General features: G+C 32.7%; 1 protein-coding gene across 3 annotated transcripts in view; it reads left to right on the forward strand.

Moving 5' to 3' along the window:
- The window catches only part of COP1 (COP1 E3 ubiquitin ligase), a 91,352-nt gene that overhangs the window by 50,221 nt on the left and 18,562 nt on the right, over positions 1-22,569 (forward strand). For all 3 annotated transcript variants that reach the window (XM_016154376.2, XM_016154378.2, XM_016154377.2), the window contains 8 exons: positions 167-281; positions 4,020-4,155; positions 10,844-10,987; positions 13,183-13,291; positions 13,690-13,771; positions 15,073-15,189; positions 19,491-19,608; positions 22,187-22,311. In XM_016154376.2, the coding sequence (XP_016009862.1) occupies positions 167-281; positions 4,020-4,155; positions 10,844-10,987; positions 13,183-13,291; positions 13,690-13,771; positions 15,073-15,189; positions 19,491-19,608; positions 22,187-22,311 (946 nt within the window). The remainder of the gene's footprint in view (positions 1-166; positions 282-4,019; positions 4,156-10,843; positions 10,988-13,182; positions 13,292-13,689; positions 13,772-15,072; positions 15,190-19,490; positions 19,609-22,186; positions 22,312-22,569) is intronic.

Below are 22,569 nucleotides of genomic sequence, written 5' to 3' on the forward strand. Positions count from 1 at the left end.
TTTTCACTTTAAAACAAAAATTGGAAAATATGGTATGTGGGTTTTTACTCTTTGTAATTAATGTGATAAACTTTGCAGTTAGTTATTCAAGCATTTGGATATTCTGCACAGAAAAAGAGTATAGTTCATTCTGAGTTATAAGCGTTTTTTCTTGTTACCACCTTAGACAAAGAAACAGCCTTGGTATAATAGCACATTAGCATCAAGACGAAAACGACTCACTGCTCATTTTGAAGACTTAGAGCAATGTTACTTTTCGACAAGGATGTCTCGTATTTCTGGTATGTATCCAGGATTTCTTAAAACATCTAAAATTTGTATTTCACATCCATTTCTAGCTTCTTACGCTGAATTTATGGAAAGTCTTATCCATAAAACAAAAGTTTGTATTTTAGACGTAGTCCATCAGAGGATTGTGGAAGTTCTTAGAGATCCTGGAGAACATTGTTTTCCCATAGCTGTTTTTGTTCTTTTTCTGTATTTGGAGATTTTTAGGCTCTATATAGTGAGCTATGTAAAGTTAGAAAAAATCAGCCATGACTGTGTAGCTGGGAAAGATAAGTTCCATTCAGTCACCTCCTATTACTTAACATTTATTATTTTAAGCACAGTCCTTTGCTAAGAATAAAAAGATGTAAGAACTGTTCCTTACTGTCAATGAATATTATACATTTTGTCGGAGAAAGCACCAGGTAAATATTATATGTCATATAAACATGCACATGGTATTACAAGAATAGAGGAGATATCCACTTGTTGGTGAGAGTGAAAAAGCCAGGCTAAGTTGAAAAGGGGAAAATAGAAGGAGTAATCACTGTAGAGATTTCAGAAGAGTTGTGTTTAGTCAATGATAATATTAACTAAAAAGTAAGTAGAGACATATTTAAAGTAGAGGAAATAAATTTCGTAAAGAGATGGGTTTTTGTTTTTGTTTTTGCTTTTTGTTAGTCCACCGATCTTTAGCTGTTCTCTGCATCTTTGCTCCACAGTGAAGTTGAGACACTAATACCAACCATAGTTTTTTTTTGTTGTTTTTTTTTTAGGTGATACATATACTTTACAATGCTTGGTACAAGTTGGTGTTCAGTCACTTAATATCATTAGTAGTATACCTGCTCATAGTGAGGGCCACCAAAGAAAAAATTGTCTGATATTCCTAGCTGTTAAAAATTTGGCTTTGGTTTTTCCTTGAGTAGGCATATTTGTATTATAATGTACACATTGCTTAGATCAGTTGGACAAATTCGCTTCAGGATTGATGGGGGGAGTGGAAATAGATGTACATAACATTTTTCTTGTTAACTAGGAGGAAGCCAGGCTTTGTTGATAAGTGTATTTGAAATTAATAATCAACAGTTATTATACCGATCAGAAGCTTTCAATGTATTGCCTGGGAATTAATCCGCTTATTGAGCCCCTGTAATAGTCTATAAACTACAATAGAAAGCTTTTAAATTGAAAGTGGTCTGAAACCTACATTCTCATTGACAAAGGGTTCATGTTCGCCCTTTCAGATGTTACATATTGGTATGATGTTGAAATACAGCCACAGGCAAGTGTCAGACATTAAAAATGAAAATGGGAGAGATTGGAGTGGGCTATTATTATTGATAATATTTCAGTAACTAGCATCATAGGCATGCTATGGGATAGTAAAGGTGATCGAAACCAATTTAATTTATTTTGGGGATGTAGCTTTATAGGAAAGTAGAATAATAAGACCAGGAGGAAGATTAGATTTTTATTTTCGTGGGCATGGCTGTATTGTACTTAATAGACGTTGTCCTTAGTTTTAGGAATCTCAAGCTTGTCTTATCAAATGTGCTCAGTGACTACACTAATCATATTGCTGGTTATGAAGTTCTGCCTAGTATCCTCGATTATTCAAAGGAAAATTTAACCTCTTTGTGATGGGGTACCTAAGAGTTTGATTGTCCGTTTGTATATTTTCAAATGAGAATCCACCCCACCCCACCCCACCCCCTAAACTTTCTCAATGAAGATTAAGAAAATTAAAGCCTTAGACTCTTAACTGTAACTGAGAGAGGAGGTAAATTATAAAGCATTAGAAGAGAAAAGAGACACTGGATACACTTTTACAAACTAATATGTAATTAGAACAGGAGAGATGGTGTGCCAGCAGGTATGTATGGGTGTAGGTCATAAATCAACCAAGCAGACAGAATCCTACCTTTTCATAACCAGATAAGTGGAATGTAATTCCTATATGTCCAGATACTGAAATAACTATTTTCAGTGCTTTCTTTATAACTTGTTGAACATAGGTGTTAATGAGTGGCGATATGGTGGCTAGAAGTTCAGTTACCCTAGAAAAGGATTATGATCTTCAACAGGAAACATTCTTGAATGCTCGTGAGTTTTATGTACTTAAGGATTGATGTCAAAATGTGAAAGAATAGATTAGCATTTAAACAATTTTGAAATGAATATCTAAAGTAACTGCCTTTCTAGTAAGTTATTTATTATTTTACATAGCTTACAGTAATAGGATTATATATAAAAAGAACCAATTAACTGTTACATCCAAGCCACTTTTGTAATACAGTTTAGTTTTTTGAGAACCAATTAACTGTTATATCCAAACCACTTTGTAGTATATTTAATTTTTTTCAAAAACCCATGTTTTATTTATAATTTGTTGAATTTCCTGAGAATCATTTTTGTACAGCAGGAGCTTTTCTTAATAACATTATGATATTGCATGCTAATTAGTTTTGCTTCTTTTGCTGTTTTTAGAATGGAAACACTACAAAATTGGACCCTTTTAATATAGGTTGCAAAATTAGTGTTTAAATCTTTAAAATGTAAAATATCAGGGATAGAAGCTTACTTAGTTTCTTCAAGCAATTATGTTTTTTTATAATTGTTAGATTTCTTCATGTCAACAATGATCTTCAAAATAACCTAATTATTTCCAGATGAAATAAATTCTTTACCATGTATCATATAGTATATATACTATAGTATACATACATATACCATATGATATTTATATGATATTTATATCATATGGTATATATGCCATATATGATACGATACTTATAATGAAGAAGGTATGAAAAGTATTTTAACAGGCTTATTTCACGTTGAAGCCTAGGAAGCTAACTAAAATAATTGTTCTACTTTTCATTCTTTGGAAAGGAAAATACAAATCAAAACTTTAAGCAGTTTTGAAAAACGATGTTTTTTTTTATTCATTTTTTACTATAAGCCTTTTTCTAGATTTTAGAATAGATTAGCTGTATTCTCAAGTTCTTCATAAATTGATCTTGCAATTTAAATTCCACATAGTTTAGTTTTGCATCATTTACCAAAATGGACTTTACTCAGAGGATTTGTACAATGTCCTATTGGATGAAATTTTTATTTTCCACATTCTACCCAAACATTCGAGTGAACCTATAGTGTTTTTGAGAATTAAAAATTCATACATTGCAGCTGCGTACTCCCTTCCCGTAACTGGATATGGAACAGTTCAAAGTATTATGTGAATAAATATTTCACTTTCTTTTTACTTTAAAACCTTTACTTTTTTTGTCTAAATTATGTTATTATAAATTGTGTTTTGACAGTAAATAAATATGCCTATAACATGAAGACGTGTCCCTGTAAACATGTTCTTTCAAACTAACAAATACCTATCCTATCCAGTGTATATACTCCTTTCTCCACTCTCACTTTCTTCATTATTGAATTTTTGTTTTAATAAATAATTTAACTTCTTAAGATTAGAGGTACTTTTTTGTTTTCCCAAGAAATTATTGCTTTAAAAAAGAGAAAATATGTAGTATATTTTCATTATTATTGAGACGGTGTCTTTCAAAGAACCACTAAGAAATTTTTCTTAAAGTTGAAAGATCAGCTAATTAATTTGATCATCTCAGTCTTTTGAAAATACTTTTTAAGAATTGTTTGTATTTAGAAAATAATTTTTATTCTGTGGGTATTGCTCTCTGATTTACGTTGCAGTTCAGTTCATTTATTGTTTTCTTCTATAGATGACAGTCGAACAGCAAGCCAGTTGGATGAATTTCAGGAATGCTTGTCCAAGTTTACTCGATATAATTCAGTACGACCTTTGGCAACTCTGTCATATGCTAGTGATCTCTATAATGGTTCTAGCATAGTCTCTAGGTAAGTATTGGGCAGCACTCTTTACTGTTTTCTTTTGTAAGAATATGCAGCATTGAATTGAATTTGAGAAGCAGTCATAGTGTTCTGGTTAAGAACCTGTGTTCTGAAGTTAGGTCGCTCGCCAATTTTTTTATGTTCTTAGGCCAGTTTCGAATCTCTTTAGCCCTCAATCTCTTCATCTTAAAATGGGATGATTAATAGTGTCCATCTCACAGGGTTGCAGTTTGTGTTCTCGTAACATCTTTGTCTGGTTTGGTGACAGGGTATGCTCTCATAAGTGCCCCTCCTTCCAGTTTTCTGGATGTTTGTGAAGAATAGGTGTTATTTCTTCCTTATCTACTTCATAGAATTCTCTAGTTAAGCAGTCTTGGCCTTGAGTTTTCTCCAAGGGAAGATGTTTAAATGCAGAGTACAATTTTTAAGATACGTAAGGCTAAATAATAACCAGGTAACCATTTCTTCTTGATTGAGCATTGTCTTTAGTTTGTTTCTTTCAAGGAATTTGTCCATTTCATCTAGTATGTTGAATTTATTTGCATGCAAGTGTTCATAATATTTCTTTATTATTTTTTAAATATCTTTAAATTCTATAATGATATTCCCTTTCTCTTCCCCGATATTGGAAACTTGTTTCCCTCTATTCTTTTTCCTTAATAGTCTGGCTTAGCAGTTTATCAGTTTTATTTATCTAGCTCTTGGTTTATTGGTACTCTGTATTTCCGTGTTCTCTGTTTCATTGATTTCTGCCCTTTATTTTCTCTTTTCTGCTTTCATTAGATTTAATTTGCCCTTATCTTTTTAGTTTCTTGAAGTTGACTGAGTTGAAACCTTTCTTTTCTAATATAGTTTGTGTTATAAATTTGTCTCTAAGCAGTGCAGTAGCCGTATCCCACAAATTTTGATGTGGTATCTTTTCTTTTTTCCAAAACTTTTTATTGTGGTAAAATATACACATAACATTAAATTTACCATCTTTACAAATTACTGTTCGGCGGTGTTAAATACATTCCTAATATTGTGCTCCTGTCACTGCCGTCCATTTCCTTACTATTTGACATCTCGTACTGAAAGTCAGTGCCCATTAAAAAACTCCTCATTCCCACAGTCCCGGCAATCACCCTTCTACTTTCTGTCTCTGTGACTTTTGACTGCTCTTAAGTATCTCTTATAAGTGGAATCAGGCAGTATTTTTACTAACATTTCTGAAAGAAAAAGTTCCAACCTTCAGAGTTTACTAGGTAGGACAGATGAAGACTAGTAGGTAGCAACAAAGGAAAATAGTATCCAAAGAATTGAAGAAACTTTGAAACTTTCACAGCCCGAATGATTTTTTCATTTTCCTAGTTTCTCACACTCAGACACATCATTGGTAATAAATTTATTTTAAAGGCTTTTAATTCCTATCAAAATGGGACATTCAGTGAAAAATTTCTTTTTGGAAGAGAGATAAGATGTGTTAGAGATAACATAATGTTGAATTTGATGCATTATTTTATTACAGTGTAGAAGAAATTATTTTTTTAACTTTAAAATAGCAAGAAATATGTCTGGTGGTGGTCATTTATTACAGCGAGGATCTCACTGAGAGAAAAAGCTGAACCAGACTCTTTGCTTGTAAAATTTTTCTTTTTTTGCTTATGGATAATTTTGGATTAATAGCATACTGTAAGTCCACAAGGTGGCAGCATTTGTTTACTTTGACACTGTTTCAACAATTAGACGCGTGACAGGTATGGAAATTAGTGCTTATAGTGAAGTTCATAGAGAACTCTTCTTACACACAGCCATAATGTCACTTTTATACTTTTTATTAAATTAGGTATTCAGTGGCCACTAGAAAGGAATGGTTTTAAAGCAGAGTTTACACTTGGAATACTTAAGTAACAATGGCTGTTTCTTGAAATCTTTGTTTCAATTTTACATACCTGGATTGTTATTTTAAAAATTGCTATCCACTCCATTTGTAATTGAGAGATTATGTTACCATTTTGTTTATATCTTATAAAATTTTTGAAATAGAATAACATCTGACATTAGTAAATTCATAAGAAGAAAAGTTACATATTATGACACTCCTTGCTGCTAAATCAGTTACTACACAGGTGATGTAGTGTTTGATTGCTTTTTCAGACAACAGTGTATTTTACATGACATTTTAAGTATTTCCCTCACTCATTTAATCTTTATATAAACCTTACGGAGTAAGGCATTGCTATTTATCCCATTCTACAGATAAGGAATTGAAGTAGAGAGAAATTTTCTAATTCGTCTAAGAGCAGCACAGTGCTAGTAAATGACAGAACTAAGATTGAACTAAGACATTCTGGCTCCTGAGTTCTGTTCTGTGAGTTCCTCCTGCATCTGTTGAAACTTTCGGATGAGTTTCAGAAAACACTTTAGTTTTGAGACACCTGAAAGAATAAAAGGAAGTAGTTCTTTTGAGTTTTTGATACTTTTTGTCTCTACTACCATCTTGTCTAACTTGGCTTTAATAATGAACTTTTTAATTTAATGTAGATTTAATGTTCAGATACCTTTTTTTTTTTTTTTTTGCCATAGTTTGGAACTATTCCAGTTAAACGTTTTTGTAGTAGCCATTAAAGGATTGTTTTTACTAAACTTCACTTTATAATGACAGGCAGGTCCGATGCAGAGTTAAGATCAATTTTAATATACTCTTTATTATAGAAGCTGTGAGTTTTTCATTTGTACTTAAAAACGGATCTCCAGGTAATTATTGACTTGTCTAAGAAATAAGTGTAATTTTTAGGACTCTTAATGTACTTCCTCTTTTTTTCAGAAGGTATTTCTGTTACTGTCTTAAGAGTTATTGGGTCTTCTGGGTTGGTGAGAAATGTGAGGAATGAGAGTGAAGAGGAAAGGATTTCCTTTCAGAATTTTTCCCAGGACCAGTCTTTTAAAGTAGTAATTGAAAAAAAGTGTTCCAGGCTTGAAGCTGCATCAGGGAAGGGAAGGAGTCTTATCTGTCTTATTTCCTGTTGTATCCCCATGTCCGGTGTCCGGTAGGTGCTCAGTAGTAAAGTTGTTGGCTGACTGCACGAATGAATGGAAGACTCTTTTGCCTGCACTGGGAGGGTTTGGGGTTAGTATATATCATTAGTCTGTTACTATTTTTGTTTATTTTGCCATTTGTGTTCCTTGAAGAGCGGCCCCTTTGTTTTCACTAAAATGAGAATTTTGCACAGTGATTGAGGCCATAGACCCTGGAACCAGATCGCTTGAATTTGAATTATTTCGAGAACCTTGGGCAAATTACTTAATATCATTATACCTCAGTTTCCTTGTCTATACATTGGAGATTTGAAGGTTCAGTATATTTAATGTGAAGTGCTTAAAACAGTGCTCAACACATAGCATTATATGTTATGGAAGTTTTAGCTATTATAGATTGATTTGGAAGAAAAAAAGTTGAATGATGTCAATTTTTATTTACTTTACCTATATTTCTATTTTTTTTAAAGATCTGCCAATTTCTTTTATTAAAACGGCCTATTTCTCAACCTTTCTTTGTTTCCTCGAAATTATAATAGCCTCTTTTTCTTGAGGAATACTATCATGGTAATGAATTAGACCTTTAACAACTTTACAGTTTCTTTTGATAAATTGGATTTGCTGTTCAGGGATATTAATCTACCTTGTTTGTTAATACCTGTTTTATAATTGTGAAAAATGTGACCGTCAGTGAGAACATTCACAAAATTCCCTCGTTGGGATGCCGCCGTCTTTGTATTGCTTAGTGCCACGCTGTGTAGAGGTGTGCGGTAATCCTCTGTCCTGGGCGGTCTCTTGCCTTAATGCTTGATCCCTTGACTGATGGCACTTTTGACAAGGAATATAGCCAGTTTCTTACAACTGTTTAAATAAATCACCTTTTTAAAAAGATGATTTTTTAAAAGTATCAAAAAAGTAAATATATTTCAAATGTGAAAGAGAAATGCCATTTCTATTTTAAAGTAAGTCTTCATTAGTAATATTTTTCAAGGAAAATGTTTATTCTGAAATATAAAAAAATTCTATGAAACTGAATTTATCATTGCAATAAACTTGCATAAACCACTTGTTATAAGAATTACTGGTGAAAGTGAATAGCAGAAATGAATTTTTTAAGAAAAGCAAGATTTCTTACAATTCTCTTGAATTTAATTGGAGAAGCAGCAGGTATGTTACAGTTTGTTTATTTTTAATTTTTAATTGTTTTGGCCTGCTGGTCACTTTATTGTTGTTTGTGTTATCACATATCATAATTAAAGCAGATGAATTACTATATTGTGAAATAAGAGATCATCCATTCTGGATTAGCTCTGAAAAGCTCTCTAAAAACTACCTTGTTCATTTGAGTTATTTCATGATCAGTTCTAGAGTCTAATTAATTATGTTTATGTTTGAGAACAGATGATTAAATCTGTCCAAGATTGGGAACAAATAGCTGTGTTTAGAAGCACTTAAATCTTAAATCGTAGTGATGTGGAAGTCCTTGCATTTTTTGAAAGGCAGCTGTTTGTCTTCCTTTTCCTTTCAATCAAACTTTACTAGAAATAAAATTATTCTTTAAACTTTTTGATCAGTATTTCTCCTAAAATCTTATTGTTTTAAACTGTGAGGAACCTTAATATCCCAGAATGTGAAAAAAAGGATACTGTGCTGGTTCTCGATGTCCCAGTATATTAAGAACAAAACGTAACCAGAATGTAAGAAAATAATAGCAGTGAAGTCAAAACAAAAAGTTAATTTTTTAGTATGAGAGTAAAAGAATGAGCTATTGTAGCTAAATAAATAAGCTTTGTTGAAAAGAGAGAGCTTTCTTGTATAATGGGGAGCGACAGAAGAAATAACAGACTTACATCATCAAATCAATTCTTTTTTTTACAAATAGCACTTCTGTTTATATGTTAGCTTCCTCCCTGAAGTGTTTTTGGACTATCGTTTTGATAAGGTAGTGTTTAAACTTTCTTTTATTAAGAATAATAGTTTGTAAAGGGCATGTTCACTTGTACTGGTACAACTTTGGAACGCTGTTGATCTATTAGCCATGTGTGTTTGCAAGTGCAAGAAAAGTATTTAGGGAGGGATAGTATAACTGCTTCTCCCAAAGTTTCAGCCTTACCAAAACCTCCTAAATTAAGAGTAGAAAGGATGGATAGTGGGCATCAGGGCAGATAACAGTAGTTGAGGTGGAAGTTCAGTTGAGGTTTTTGTACAGATAAATCTATTATATTGCTACACAGTCATATTTTATTGGAGGGAACATTTGCTGAATTGTACGATGACATTTGATGAAATTTCTTTAAAATTTGTATAAGGTTAAGGATTTAAAGCTGTATTGAGCATCTCAATGTGTGTTTTTATGGAAAATATTTTTAACGTGTTTTTTTGTTTATCAACTCCGCAGGCTTATTGCTAAATTATTAATTAATCATTAACTGTTCTGTAAAAGGTTATCATAGATAATCTATAAAGAAAAGTGTGTTGTGTAGGTATTTGTATGCACTTAATGATTGATTGGTACATGCAGAGTATTAGCACTTATAAACTGGCTAATTTTGGGCAGATTACCTCACCTCTAATCCTCAGTTTTCTCATGTGTAAAATGTGGACAAAGTAATACCTACTCATACGGGTATCATGAGAACTAAGTTAAACGTGCAGTGGTTATAGTTAGCGAGTGGTCAGTGAATACTAGCTATTGTTATGTAATTAATGATAGATCAGTGAGAATTCTTATGCATTCTCTAGCCTTATGGCTATGCTTCTAGAAAGGATGCTTAACTCATTGTATGATGATGCATTTCACTCTTAATTCCTTTAGGTCACTTAGGTTTCTTGCTGGTTATATAGCAACTCTTTTTTGAGGCTGCAAGTTAAGTTCTGTGAGGGTGAATAAGGTTGCTTTGCTTTGAAGTAACTTATTTTAGAACTTGTATAGAAAATAAGAGGGGTGAATTCCCACGTAAGTCTAAAAGAAGGGAGAATTTTGGTTTTTACCCTTATTTGTTTGTGACATAAGGAATCTGTACTGGGGGTTCATAAGTCAGATCATACTTGACTGGGAGGTTAGAAGTGGGGTTGGAGAAACGTAATGATAATCTAACGATGCCATTGTTATGCGTGTTCCATCCCTCCATCGCCGCTCCCTCCCCGATTGACTCAGTAATTTCGCTTGCATACTAATTCATTTATTATAGTGACATTAAATACTGTGAAATTCTGTCATCCTCACAAAATGGTAGGAAGGGGAATAGCTGGAATTTGTGAGAAGACTAATTGGTAATTGTCTTTTGATATATTTTTAATATTGCAAACCATTAAATCTTTCCTCACTGCTTTTACAGTATAACGTGTTAGCCTTGACTCTTGGGTAAGTTGTAATGTGGTTACTAAAGCTGAATTGAAAAACATGTCAGGTTTCTAGAAACATGAAAATCATCTATAAGCACAATCATGTAACTATGCACGTTTCCCCACTACTCGTAATTTGATATGTCTTGATAATGCCTTAATCTGGGCATAGAGCCTAAGAAAATTTGAGGGCATTTTAAGTAGATCTCTTATCCTCATAGTCAGAATCACTTTAGAAACAGAAAAAAGCAAATTCTGAATTATTGTCATTGTAAACGTCACAAGGCTAGGTGACTAGTCTTACTGACCAGGCATATATTTTTTCATTTAGTATTGAATTTGACCGAGATTGTGACTATTTCGCAATTGCTGGGGTTACAAAGAAGATTAAAGTCTATGAATACGGCACAGTCATTCAGGATGCAGTGGATATTCATTACCCTGAAAATGAAATGACCTGTAATTCCAAAATCAGGTATTTATATTATTTTCTTGGCATAATGCAGTGTGTATATAACAAGTAGCATCTATAATTAGCGTGAGTTTATTTTACCTTTCTGTGAGACTTCTTACTCATTCATGGTGAGCGCTATAATTGCCTGCAGAGAATACATCAGAATACCTTTCTTACAGATATTGGTGGCTTTTCCCTTGTGGGGGTTACTAGTTATTGTTTTCCAGTTTGCCAAAGGAAAGTTATTTAACTTTATCAGGTAAAGGTCTTTGTTGTAGTCGGCCTTTCATGGAATGTTGAAAAAAGGTTTACTGTAGCCTATGAATAGTGTCTGAAAGTCAGGAATTTTCCACCTGACATGCACATGTCTCTAAATATTACAATTGTTCATAGTTTTAAGAGTTCTTTTCACAAGAATGTTCTGCTTTCACTGAGGGCATAATATTTAAGTTTCATGTATGAGGGGTTAGAGTTCATGATAAATGCAATAAAAATACTGCATTTTAAACAGTGTTCAAACCAGGACTACTGTTAAAAATGCAGGAATTGGGCCTTATTTCTGATCTGTACCCCCAAAATCTTAGAGGAATTCTAGAATCTGCATTTTATAAATAAGCTCCCTAAACTGGTCTCATGAGCACTGGCTTAAAAGAGAATGATGTAAGGAAATCATCTAATAAATTTATTTAGAACTTTGAACATTTCCTAGTCATCCTTGTACCTTATTTATCTGAATGAATGACATATATAGTACATGTGTATATGCTCATTTTAATGATGTTAATAATATAGCAAGTATTAGTCTTTCTATAATTTATTCGTTATAGCTTTCCTTTTTGTGTTCTAATTCGTTCATAAAAATGGTGGCCTGATAATTTGTGAGCTTGCTCATTCATCAGTGGTGCTCATCACTGAGAATCTTATAGTTTTTGTTCTAAGTGGAACGACAACAACATGATTAAGATATAACTTTATTGAATTCTTATGTGGCAGGCATTGTCCTAAATGCTTTGTCTTAAGCAGAGCTATGAGGTAGTTCTACCTTTATTGCCCTATTTCATCTGAAGCACAGAAAAGTTAGTTAACTTGCTTAAGATTGCATAGCTAGTCTTTGTTGGACCCAGGATTCAGAGTTAGTTTGGTTCCAAAGTATGCGCTTTTAACCATTTCATGCTATTCATTTATAAAACGGAGGCCATAAGAGTAAGACTTATTTTATAAATTGTATTTTAAATAAGTCCACGTAATGCAATACTTTATGGCACCTTGGCAGTGGAGGAGGCTGTTCAAGGCAGGAAGCTATGGCCTCAGAACTGCAAGGATCAATCAGCAAGCATGCCTAAGACCAGTCTGGAGCACAGCAGTAATGAAAGTGAAGTAAATTACCCAAAGCAGATCTGGAATTTGAGCTCAGTTTGTATAAACCCAACATTTAGCTCTTAAGTGTTCTATGTAATTTCTCCCAGAAATTTTAGTAAGTATATTTAAATGTGCAAATAAATTCTTCCAATCTCTGAAACTTAGCATGAATGCAACTAATAGAAAGCAAAAATCTGTTATGTCCATATACTTGGAAGTAATCTAGATTAATTGTTTTCAAAGTGTCCTCTTCCTTAGTATGCATTAGATTAACTATATGCATGATTCACATACGTGTCTCACCAAAAGCATTTTGGAGCACTTGAAAATAGCAGAAACCATAGATGTTAAAAGTTTAATACTCACTGTTAAAGCTTTTAATTGGAATTTCAGTCATAAAGCTTCTGTTAGTTAAGATTTTTTGAATGTAAACCGAAACTCAATTTGAACTAGTTTTTTAGTGTATATGACTTGGCACAACTGCATCTGGGATCCTAAACAATCTGATTAGGTCCCTGTCATCCTGCCCCGGCGTGCTTTGTCCCCCTGGGCCTCTATTGTCTTCATCCTTAGACTTCTCCTCCTCATGTGTCAAAGATGACATGTGGTGGCTGTAGGCTCATATTCATTTTTCAAGCTAGTGATCAGAGGGAAAAGTGATAAGGGTCGTTACTTGGTAGTTCCAATAGAAAAATCTCGGGATTATTTGATATGTTTCTTTCAAGATATTGTCAGCAGAAAAATCGTAAACTTATGTAGAACACTTTAAAGGGGTTCTGATCTTTCTTAACACATCAAAACCCTTTCTATCCACTTATTTATATACATAAAGTAAGGCTTAACTATATTTCTTTCAGCTGTATCAGTTGGAGTAGTTACCATAAGAACCTGCTAGCCAGCAGTGATTATGAAGGCACTGTCATCCTGTGGGACGGATTCACAGGGCAGAGGTCAAAGGTCTATCAGGTAAATAAGGATACTAGTTATTGGTTTTAAGAATCACATTTTTTACTTTTCTTAATAATTGTAGAGCTTTATATACTTTGTAATCACAAATCGAAAGTTACTATTTAGCAGTTTTTGTTTTATACCTGTGTAATACCAAAGAATGCCTTCTGAAGCACCTCTCCTCAGACTTGCATTGTAGAATGTAGATGATTTCCCAAAAGCAATAATTTTAGTAAATGTATATATAAAAAGTTTGGGAACTACTTTACATCTCTTTTGTTTTCATAGCCTGTTCTCTCTCCTTCCCACAGAGCCATAAGTTGGTATCAAGGTTTTTTTTTGTTTTTTGTTTTGTTTTTGCTTTATTTATTTTCTATATTCTGTCTGAGACTACTTTATCTATCTTTTACATCCAGGAACATGAGAAGAGATGTTGGAGTGTTGACTTTAATTTGATGGATCCTAAACTCTTGGCCTCAGGTTCTGATGATGCAAAAGGTACTATTTGAATCTTTCCCCTCCCTTTCATTGCTTTTAGTGTTAGAGATGCAGATATTTATTGAAACCCATAGCAGTCCTTTGTGATTACTGCTCATTCCTAAAAATAACCTGAGCACAAAAGTCTCTATCTTTTGGAATGAAAGAAAAACAAATGTACAGTGTGTTCATTATAATGTTTTCTAGATTTGTGCCATATGGTAACATTTTTATAACCAATTTCTTAATATATACCGTTGAATGAACTTCCTTTTTTGCTGAAACGTTTAGACATCCCTGCATTCTGAATTACATTAAATTTCCAATGGATAATAAAATCTTTTAATAAAGTTTATCATGTTTTAACACAAAAATTCTATATTTCTTTCTACCAATTTAATTGACCTCTCTCTTCTATTTTTTCTTGTGTGTTTATCTTTATTATTCATTCTTCTTTGTTATCCTTACTGTCTTGTTTGGCCCGGTTCTTCTCTCCATTATATTTATAAAGCCCTCTTAACAGATTTCTTTTACCTTAGAGTTAGTGGCCTTAATTTCTTTGTCCTTTCCTTTTTTGCAAGTAACTGCCAGAAGGTAATTGTTGGAACCATTTTTACTTTTTTCACTCCTATTTACAGATTACTGTATTAGTATTTCTCAAAAGATTATAAAATTTTACTATGCCATCATCCCTAATATTGGTTTTTAACCCCAAAGGCACATTAGAATTACCTAGAGAACTTTAAAAAAAAATCACTAGTACCTGGACCTACCTCACCTGGGTATTGTCCTAGATGGGACATTGGGACCGATTTTTGTTGTTATTGTTAATGCTTGTTATTAAGTTCTGTCATGCAATTAGGATTGCCACTTATGTCCTGAAAATGCAATTTATGTGTGTATTCTAGTGTCTACTAAGACATTTTTGTACAAAATGACTTGACAGTTGCTCTGGTCCTTACAAGATAATAGCTCACTTTTCAACTTCTGCTTTCATATCTGACCTGCTCTGATCAGTGAGCTTTCTACTCCCTTATCATTACAAATCTCAGTATATATCACGCGAATGAACCTAGTTGTGGGCCTTTATTATGAGATTGTTACCTCTCATTATACATTGATTATCTGTATTGTTCTCCAACTTTGAAACTAAGCTCTCTCGATAATTTAGTTGTTCACTTTAAACATTTTTCATCCTAGTAAACCAAAATACTTTAGATTAGCACGAAAACACAGCTGTAGCAGTAAGCAGACTTTCTAGGTTATGGAAACATTTGCTAGTGTACTGTTTATTTCCTTTTGTTTTTATTCTTTACTTTCAGTGAAGCTGTGGTCTACCAACCTAGACAACTCAGTGGCAAGCATTGAGGCGAAGGCTAATGTGTGTTGTGTTAAATTTAGCCCCTCTTCAAGATACCATTTGGCTTTTGGCTGTGCAGGTAAGAAATGAAAGCAGATTTGTCTTCTTTTGATGCTGGTTGAGTAACATGTCCAGGATAGAAGGCCATTTTAAAACGAATCATTTTCTTTGTAGGTTTAAATTTTGTTTTCATATATTTAAATTTCATAAACTCTAAGAAGTATTTCATTATTAAACAATTAAACTATATTGTACAAACATAGGAATCTTTTTTTTCTTTTATTAAGGAAAACCAATTAAATCCTTCAACAGTTGATTTATTGAGTACCTACTATGCACAGATTACCCACTTAGGGGCAGTAAATAAGAAAATTAAAAAATCTTACATCGCGTAGTACATACTAACACAGTATGTACTCAAAAAGTTAGGTATTGTTATAATAGCAAAAAATTTTTTGCTAAGGTATTTTTCTTCACTAGGGTGAGTGAAGGTCTGGGTTTGCTTCCAGCAATCCAAATTGTTGTACTGTCGTAATTACTATTAGTGCTTTCTTTTATTCTCAAAAATGTTATGGGGCAGATAAATCATAGGGATCACCCTACTCTTAATTAACTTTGTCTTCTATATCTGTGTTCTTTTCTTAGATATTTTCTGAAGTAGTTAACACCCGTAACTTAACTTCTACATTGTGAAATCTCCTTGATTTTTTTTTATTAATAATCTGTTTTTTAAAGATAAGTTAGCGTATTGTGAGCACAGTATCACCTTTTAAAAAGCATCTTACAATTTTTAAAACTGTAATTAGTGTAACACATAGGAAATATGGGTACTCTTAAGGTGTTCTCTTCAAAATAATAAACAGATTTCCCTTCTCCCAGAAATTAGTTTTATAAATCAAATATAAAATTAGCTTAATTCTGATTCAGGAGTGGCATTTATGCTAATGATCTATTCTTGAGAAGGAGTAATGTTTCTAGAACAAACAATAATTCTGAAATATTCTATTTAAGTTATCAGTAAACATTTTTAATTTTGGTTACTGTAAACTCTTTGTTACTGTCAGTAAATAATCAGTTCACCATTTACTCCCATTTTTAATACTTTTTGTTATTTGGCATATGACTCTTAGTCTTCAAAGGGGAAAAAAACCTTTTGGGGAGGGTGGAGTTGTTAGTTGGTGAACTTATATTTAAATATCAGTTTAACTTCTCTTAATCTAAAGTTTTCAGTGACTTCTCATTGCTTAAAGAATATGGATTAATTCTGAGTCCTCCATGATCAGCTTCAATATTTTTTATAAGTGGCTCATGTTGTTTACTCTGAAAATTTTCACTCAAAAGAATTTTTATAAAGCTGCTTCTTCCATAAAGATTTCTTGTGTCTTAGTAAAGCTATCTGAGGCTTACATATGCATTTTTCATTTTGAAAAATTTACATACATTTAAAATTATTTATATTTAATTATACAATAGTGCAATATTATATCTTCATTGTCAACTTTCATTTGTTACAGATAAAACTTAAGTTCCCTTAGATCAAATGTTATTAAACTACCTCCTCAGAGGTACTGTAGTTAATAGTTTTTACAGGTTTCTTTCCATAGATAGCGTTTATTGAGGAGGAGGCCAATAAATATTTTTCTTTATTTAGAACAATATATACATGACCAACTACATTACATAAGACATGAAAATTTAGAATATTTTTAGATCTCCAAAGTCAGTTTATGGACTGCCTTCTACTTTCCACCTTCCATCCCCAAATCACTGTCACTAAAGTATAATTAATACCTTTAAACTTAACAAGCTGATGTTTAGTTTAAGGAGCTATGAAACCTAATTTAATTCATGTTATAGAGTTAACATGGAGAAACTTGAATAAGGTAGATACGTGTTTGGAGTGTCTTTTACTACATTTTCCCATCATTTAAGTAATGGTAAACATTTTAGGTTTGTTAGGCTTATAAATCTGCTTTGCTTTTATGTAGTAGTTGCTAGTGAAGATGATGTCTTTTTCTTCACATTTAAATAAATTGAATTTCTGAATATTTAATAAATCTTGATTAATGCAGCATTCATGGACATGTGTTTCAGTTATCTATACTACATAGATAATAGGAGAAAAAGCGACTATCAAGGACATTTTATTTTCAAATTTCCAAGTAATTTGAACTCAAATGGAAGTGGCATACATAAACCAGTATTCAAGAAACAAATTATTCTATTACTTTGTCATAAATAAAATATACTTTTGAGAGTGCTAGAATCTAAAATCTTAGAAGCACCTAGTAAATCTTTTATCTCTTAATGTCTGTCTTGCCTTCCAGCCTGTAAATAACACTCTAGCTAAATCTTTTAAAAAATGAGCTTCACAAGATATTTTATATATTAAATGCAGAGATATTTTAAAGTCAGTCTTTTATTCAGCTATTACTACTATAACAGACATCAAAATCCATGTTTTGAAACTAATATTGAGTAGTTACTACAAACACTTAGGAAGTATGAAATATATGGTATGATTTCAAGGGAAGCCATTAAAATAATAGAACCAAAGTACAGAATCCAAACTATTATTGAGATAGGGGCGAGGAATGAAATATTTGGTTAATCAAAAAGAAAGCAAGAAAATGAAGGAGGAAAAAAGCATAGAAAATTTCGGATAATTTTTTTTAAGCTCATAGAAATTCAAATATTCTAATCATAGTTAGTGGAAATGGTTTAATGGGTCCAAATAAAAGGCAAGGATTAACAGCGTACTTAAAATGTTCAAAATGCAATACTATGTTACATTTAAAACAAGGATGAGGAAAGGTAAATGAAAATAGTTTTATTTTGGCAAAAGAATAGATAGACTGGTGAAACAAGCAGAAACAGACTCACAAGTATGTGTATATTTTATACCTGGCAAAGATTATATTGCATAGGAGTTCGGGAAATACGGAATTTTCATACTCAGAAAGTTGGTATGGGAAAATTATATTGTAGTTCTACCTCATGCAATACACAAAATCAATTCCAGGTGATTGAATGACCTAATGTGAACAGCAAAACTATAAGTCATTTAGAAGATAATATAAGAGAGAGTATCTTCATGATCTTGTGGCTGGGAAAGTTTAAGATAAAAAAAAAAGTATAAGCCATAAATGAAAAATGGATAAATTTGGCTATAATAAGATTTAAGACTTTAGTTCATCAAATAATACCTCAAAGAAATAATTTTTAAAAAGTCAGTAATTTAGGGAAGATATTTAGAACACATAAATGACTAAATATTAGTATACAGAATACACAAAGAACTCTTTCTCATAAATAAGAAAATTATAAATATACTCTACAGCCTTCTTGCTCAGAGAGTAATGTAAAATGTTAAATGGTATAGACAACAGTTTGTCAGTTTCTTAAAAAGTTTAACACAAAATTATCACATGATGCAATGATTACACACTATAGGTATCTACCCAAGATCTGAATACATGTCCACACAAAGACTTGAATGTAATTGTTCATAGCAGCATTATTCATGATAACAAAAAAAGGGGGGAGGAGACAAATATTCATCAAATGGTAGGTGGATAGACAAATGTGGTATATCCATACAGTGGATATTATTCAGCAATAAAAAAGAATGAACTGGCGACACATGTTAAAACATGGATGAACTTCAAAACTATGTGAAGTGTAAGTAGCCATACATTGAAGCCACATACTGTAATGATTCCGTTTATATAAATTGTCCAGAAAAGGCAGATTCACAGACAGACAGATAAAGTGATTGTCCAGGGTCGTGGGTGATAAATGAGCATATGGGATCTTCTTGGGATGAGAAAATGTTCTATAACTAATTTATGGTCATGGTTGCCCCACTTCGTAGACTTAATGAAAACCATTGAATTTTATGCTTAGTTTTTATTATATGTCTCAAATACAATATCTCAAAGTCTTTTTTAAAAAGCAAATGTGAGGAATGAAATTATATAGCATTATGTTTAGCCAGAGCCCCAAATATTTATATTACCTTTTTTGTAAAATCATCAAAATGTAAGGATTCATTTTAAAATTTCCAGTTACTTTGAACCCTGATACTCTGTTTCTAGAGCCAGGATCACAGGAAATGTTATTGGAACTCCCCTTCAAACTGACGTTGGCATATGTGTATCTATACACTTTTTAATGCAGCCGTATTTTACTAGGTTCAAAAAAGAAAACCCACCGTATCTTCCTTATCTTTGAAAATGAATCAGCTCTTAGTTTTCTGGCTGTTATAGGTTTGACGTAGTCTGTGAAACATTTGATGAAAACACCAAAACTAATTAAAATTAGCTTTGTTTTCCATTTCTTCATTTACTAATTTTTCTCTTTCTTTTTCATTTTTTTTAGATCACTGTGTCCACTACTATGATCTTCGTAACACTAAACAGCCAATCATGGTGTTCAAAGGACACCGCAAAGCAGTTTCTTATGCAAAGTTTGTGAGTGGTGAGGAAATCGTCTCTGCGTGAGTATTGCTCCCTTCAGACGTTGAACCTAAACAGAACTGTCATCGTTTACCAGTTTGTAATGTCACTTCAACATGGATATTTATAAAGAGTTGACACTGTGGTGTATGCACTTTTTCTCAAGTAGTAGATTTTTATAACTTGTCTAAAACATGTATACTGTAGTCTGTATTGTTTACTTTTATATCTTATTTGTGAATAAAATCCTGATGATATTAGTTTTTAATGTTGTCCCCTTAAATATTTGAACTTCAGATTGGATTTCAGCCACTGCTTCTCTTTGAGAAGAGAGAAACAACATGGTTAATGGAATAGAAGTGTTTTATTTAAGTCAACTAATGTTATTCTATAACTGCCTTGCAGTACAATAGTAGCATTTTTGGTTTAAAGTACTATTTGGTTGACTTTTTTGATTCCATGTTACATGATTTCCCTATGCTTTCATGGCAAATTTTAAATATGTTTTAAAAGTTACTTTCTAAGTATGAGTGCTTATACCCGACAGATATACTTTGAGAAGCCTTCTGAACTAGAGAATCATAAGCTTTTAGTAGCCTTTTAGTTTGTTTGAAGGAAACAAGATGTCAATCAGATAAATAAGTCTCAATTCCCAAAATATTATTGACAAAGCTCTTCTAACAGAGGCAGTCCGTTCTTTCTGTGATCCATTTCATAGTTCTCCTTATTTTTATATTACCCTAATTAATATGCATTCTTAATTTCTTTTTCATATCATTTTTTCTCAAGCTTAATGATATATTGTTTTCTTCTTTTCACTTAGTTTCTAATCTCTTAGGAGATTATTAATACCAGTGCCTTATACTTGGTATTTCCCACCACGTCAGCCTTCATACTGGTTGCCCTAGATAAGAACTCGGTAATACGAATAGATTTAGCAAGGTAATTTGAATTGAGTTACAAAAAAGGGAACAGAAGAAAATGGGAACTGAGCTTTACAAGGGGAGGTAGTATGGATAATTGGTTCACAAATCTAAAGTGGTAACCAGTCCAAAAGTATGAAATCATTAGGGGTAGTAATGGGTAGTGAATAATTAAAATTTTATTCAGATTCAAATATGGATGATGGATTATATGGCAAAAATATTTTTCTTTGATTTTGGATTTATAAGTGTTGAATTAGTTAGATTTCAGCTAGTGGAAGTACATGTCTACGTGACTTTATACTTTGGAGAGCCAAGTTGGCCTTTATTAAGGTGGAAGTGTACTTCATCAATTTTTTTTCTTATTATTTTTTACAAATCATGATTTTTCTCTTGAACATATTGGAGTTTAGAAGTATTTAGAACAAATTCATCCAGAAATACATTTGGAAATAGCAAAAAGTATTAAAATAAACACATATTGCTATTATCTCTGAATTCTTGGCCAATTAAAGTGTGTGTGTGCGCGCGCACACACACACACACACACATACATACATATAGAGATAGTCATTGCAACACTGTTGAGCAAAAAAAAAAATTTAAAACAAAATAAATACCTAGGAATAGATGTTATTGTAGAAAAATAATGAGAAGCAACAGAAAAGTATCTAGGTTTTGGAATTTGGCCTCTGAAATAAGACAGTTTCAATTTTGGCTCTACTGTTTACTAGATGTGGTACCTTGAAAATGTCCCTAACCTTCTAAATCTGTTTCTCATCTTTAAATGGAACTAATAATAGTACTAATCTTATGTTGAGAATCTTTAAATAAAATAATATATGTAGAACATTTATCATGGTGCCTTATTCTGTGAATGTTAGAGTAAGAAAAATGATGATTTATTGTGTAGTCATCAATAAAAATATGGAAATGAGTTATTTAGAGAAAAATGTGAAACAAATTATTGACTGTGAGGGAACAGCAAGTGACAAAATAATGTGAATATGATCCAGTTTTTGTAACAGAAAGTGAAGAACAAAGCATGGTGTTCTAGGCAGGTCCTGAGATTGTCTGTGTGTGATAGGATTGCCAGTGGCTTCGGTATTCATATATTTTGTGGGTAAATAACTGCATTTGCATATTTCTCAGTAATACAAACTACTTTATATAAACCATTCAACTATTCATAGTATTCCACCCACATCAGTGCACCTAAGCTGCGAAAATAGTTTATATTCAGTATAGCAGTGCAATTCAACAGTTGAAAAGCAAACAAGGTGGAACAGCTGTATCACTGGACTCAAGCACAGCTCCAGCAGGGCTTTCTCGTCATTTGTGGTGGGGGTGTCGTGGTGCCAGTGACCGATGCTTATTAAGCACTTCCTGCAGGCTCAGGGACTAATGTCAGCACTTGAAATGAATTGATTTTTCGCAATATTTTATAGGATTTATCTAATTCTAAAATGTAGGAATTATTATACTTACATTTAACTGATGGAAAAGAAAACAGGCCAGAGAGGTTGTATAACTTTCCCAAGGTCAAAACCAAATTAATGGCATATCGAGCGTTCTAATTCAGCCTGGCTCCAGACCCTGCATTCATAACCACCAAACTGGATTGCCTCTAATTGGTATTGATGAATTTCATGCCTTGAAATCTTAAATGTGTTCTAACGTTTTGTGTTTACCTTAGCTCAACGGATAGCCAGCTAAAGCTGTGGAATGTAGGGAAACCATACTGTCTACGTTCCTTCAAAGGGCACATCAATGAAAAAAACTTTGTAGGCCTCGCTTCCAATGGAGATTACATAGCTTGTGGTAAGTGAAACCATCTTTTCCTAGAACTTTCTCGTAGGAATCTGTCACTGAAATTGCATTCAGTGGAAATAGACCGCATAGCAAGTCAGGAAATGCCCCGTGCATTCAGCAGGTAGCGTGCTGCGCTTCCCTTGCATTGTGCTGCATCAGCCCCCTGTCTCCACTGAGCACAGTCCTGACTGCGTGGACTAGCACAAGAGTGCTAAGTACGTGTTTCAGTTGTTCTCTGTTACAACATAATTTTTATAGATGTTGCAT

The sequence above is a fragment of the Rousettus aegyptiacus genome, unplaced genomic scaffold, assembly GCF_014176215.1.
Source record: "Rousettus aegyptiacus isolate mRouAeg1 unplaced genomic scaffold, mRouAeg1.p scaffold_m13_p_17, whole genome shotgun sequence".
NCBI classification, from domain to species: Eukaryota; Metazoa; Chordata; class Mammalia; order Chiroptera; family Pteropodidae; genus Rousettus; species Rousettus aegyptiacus.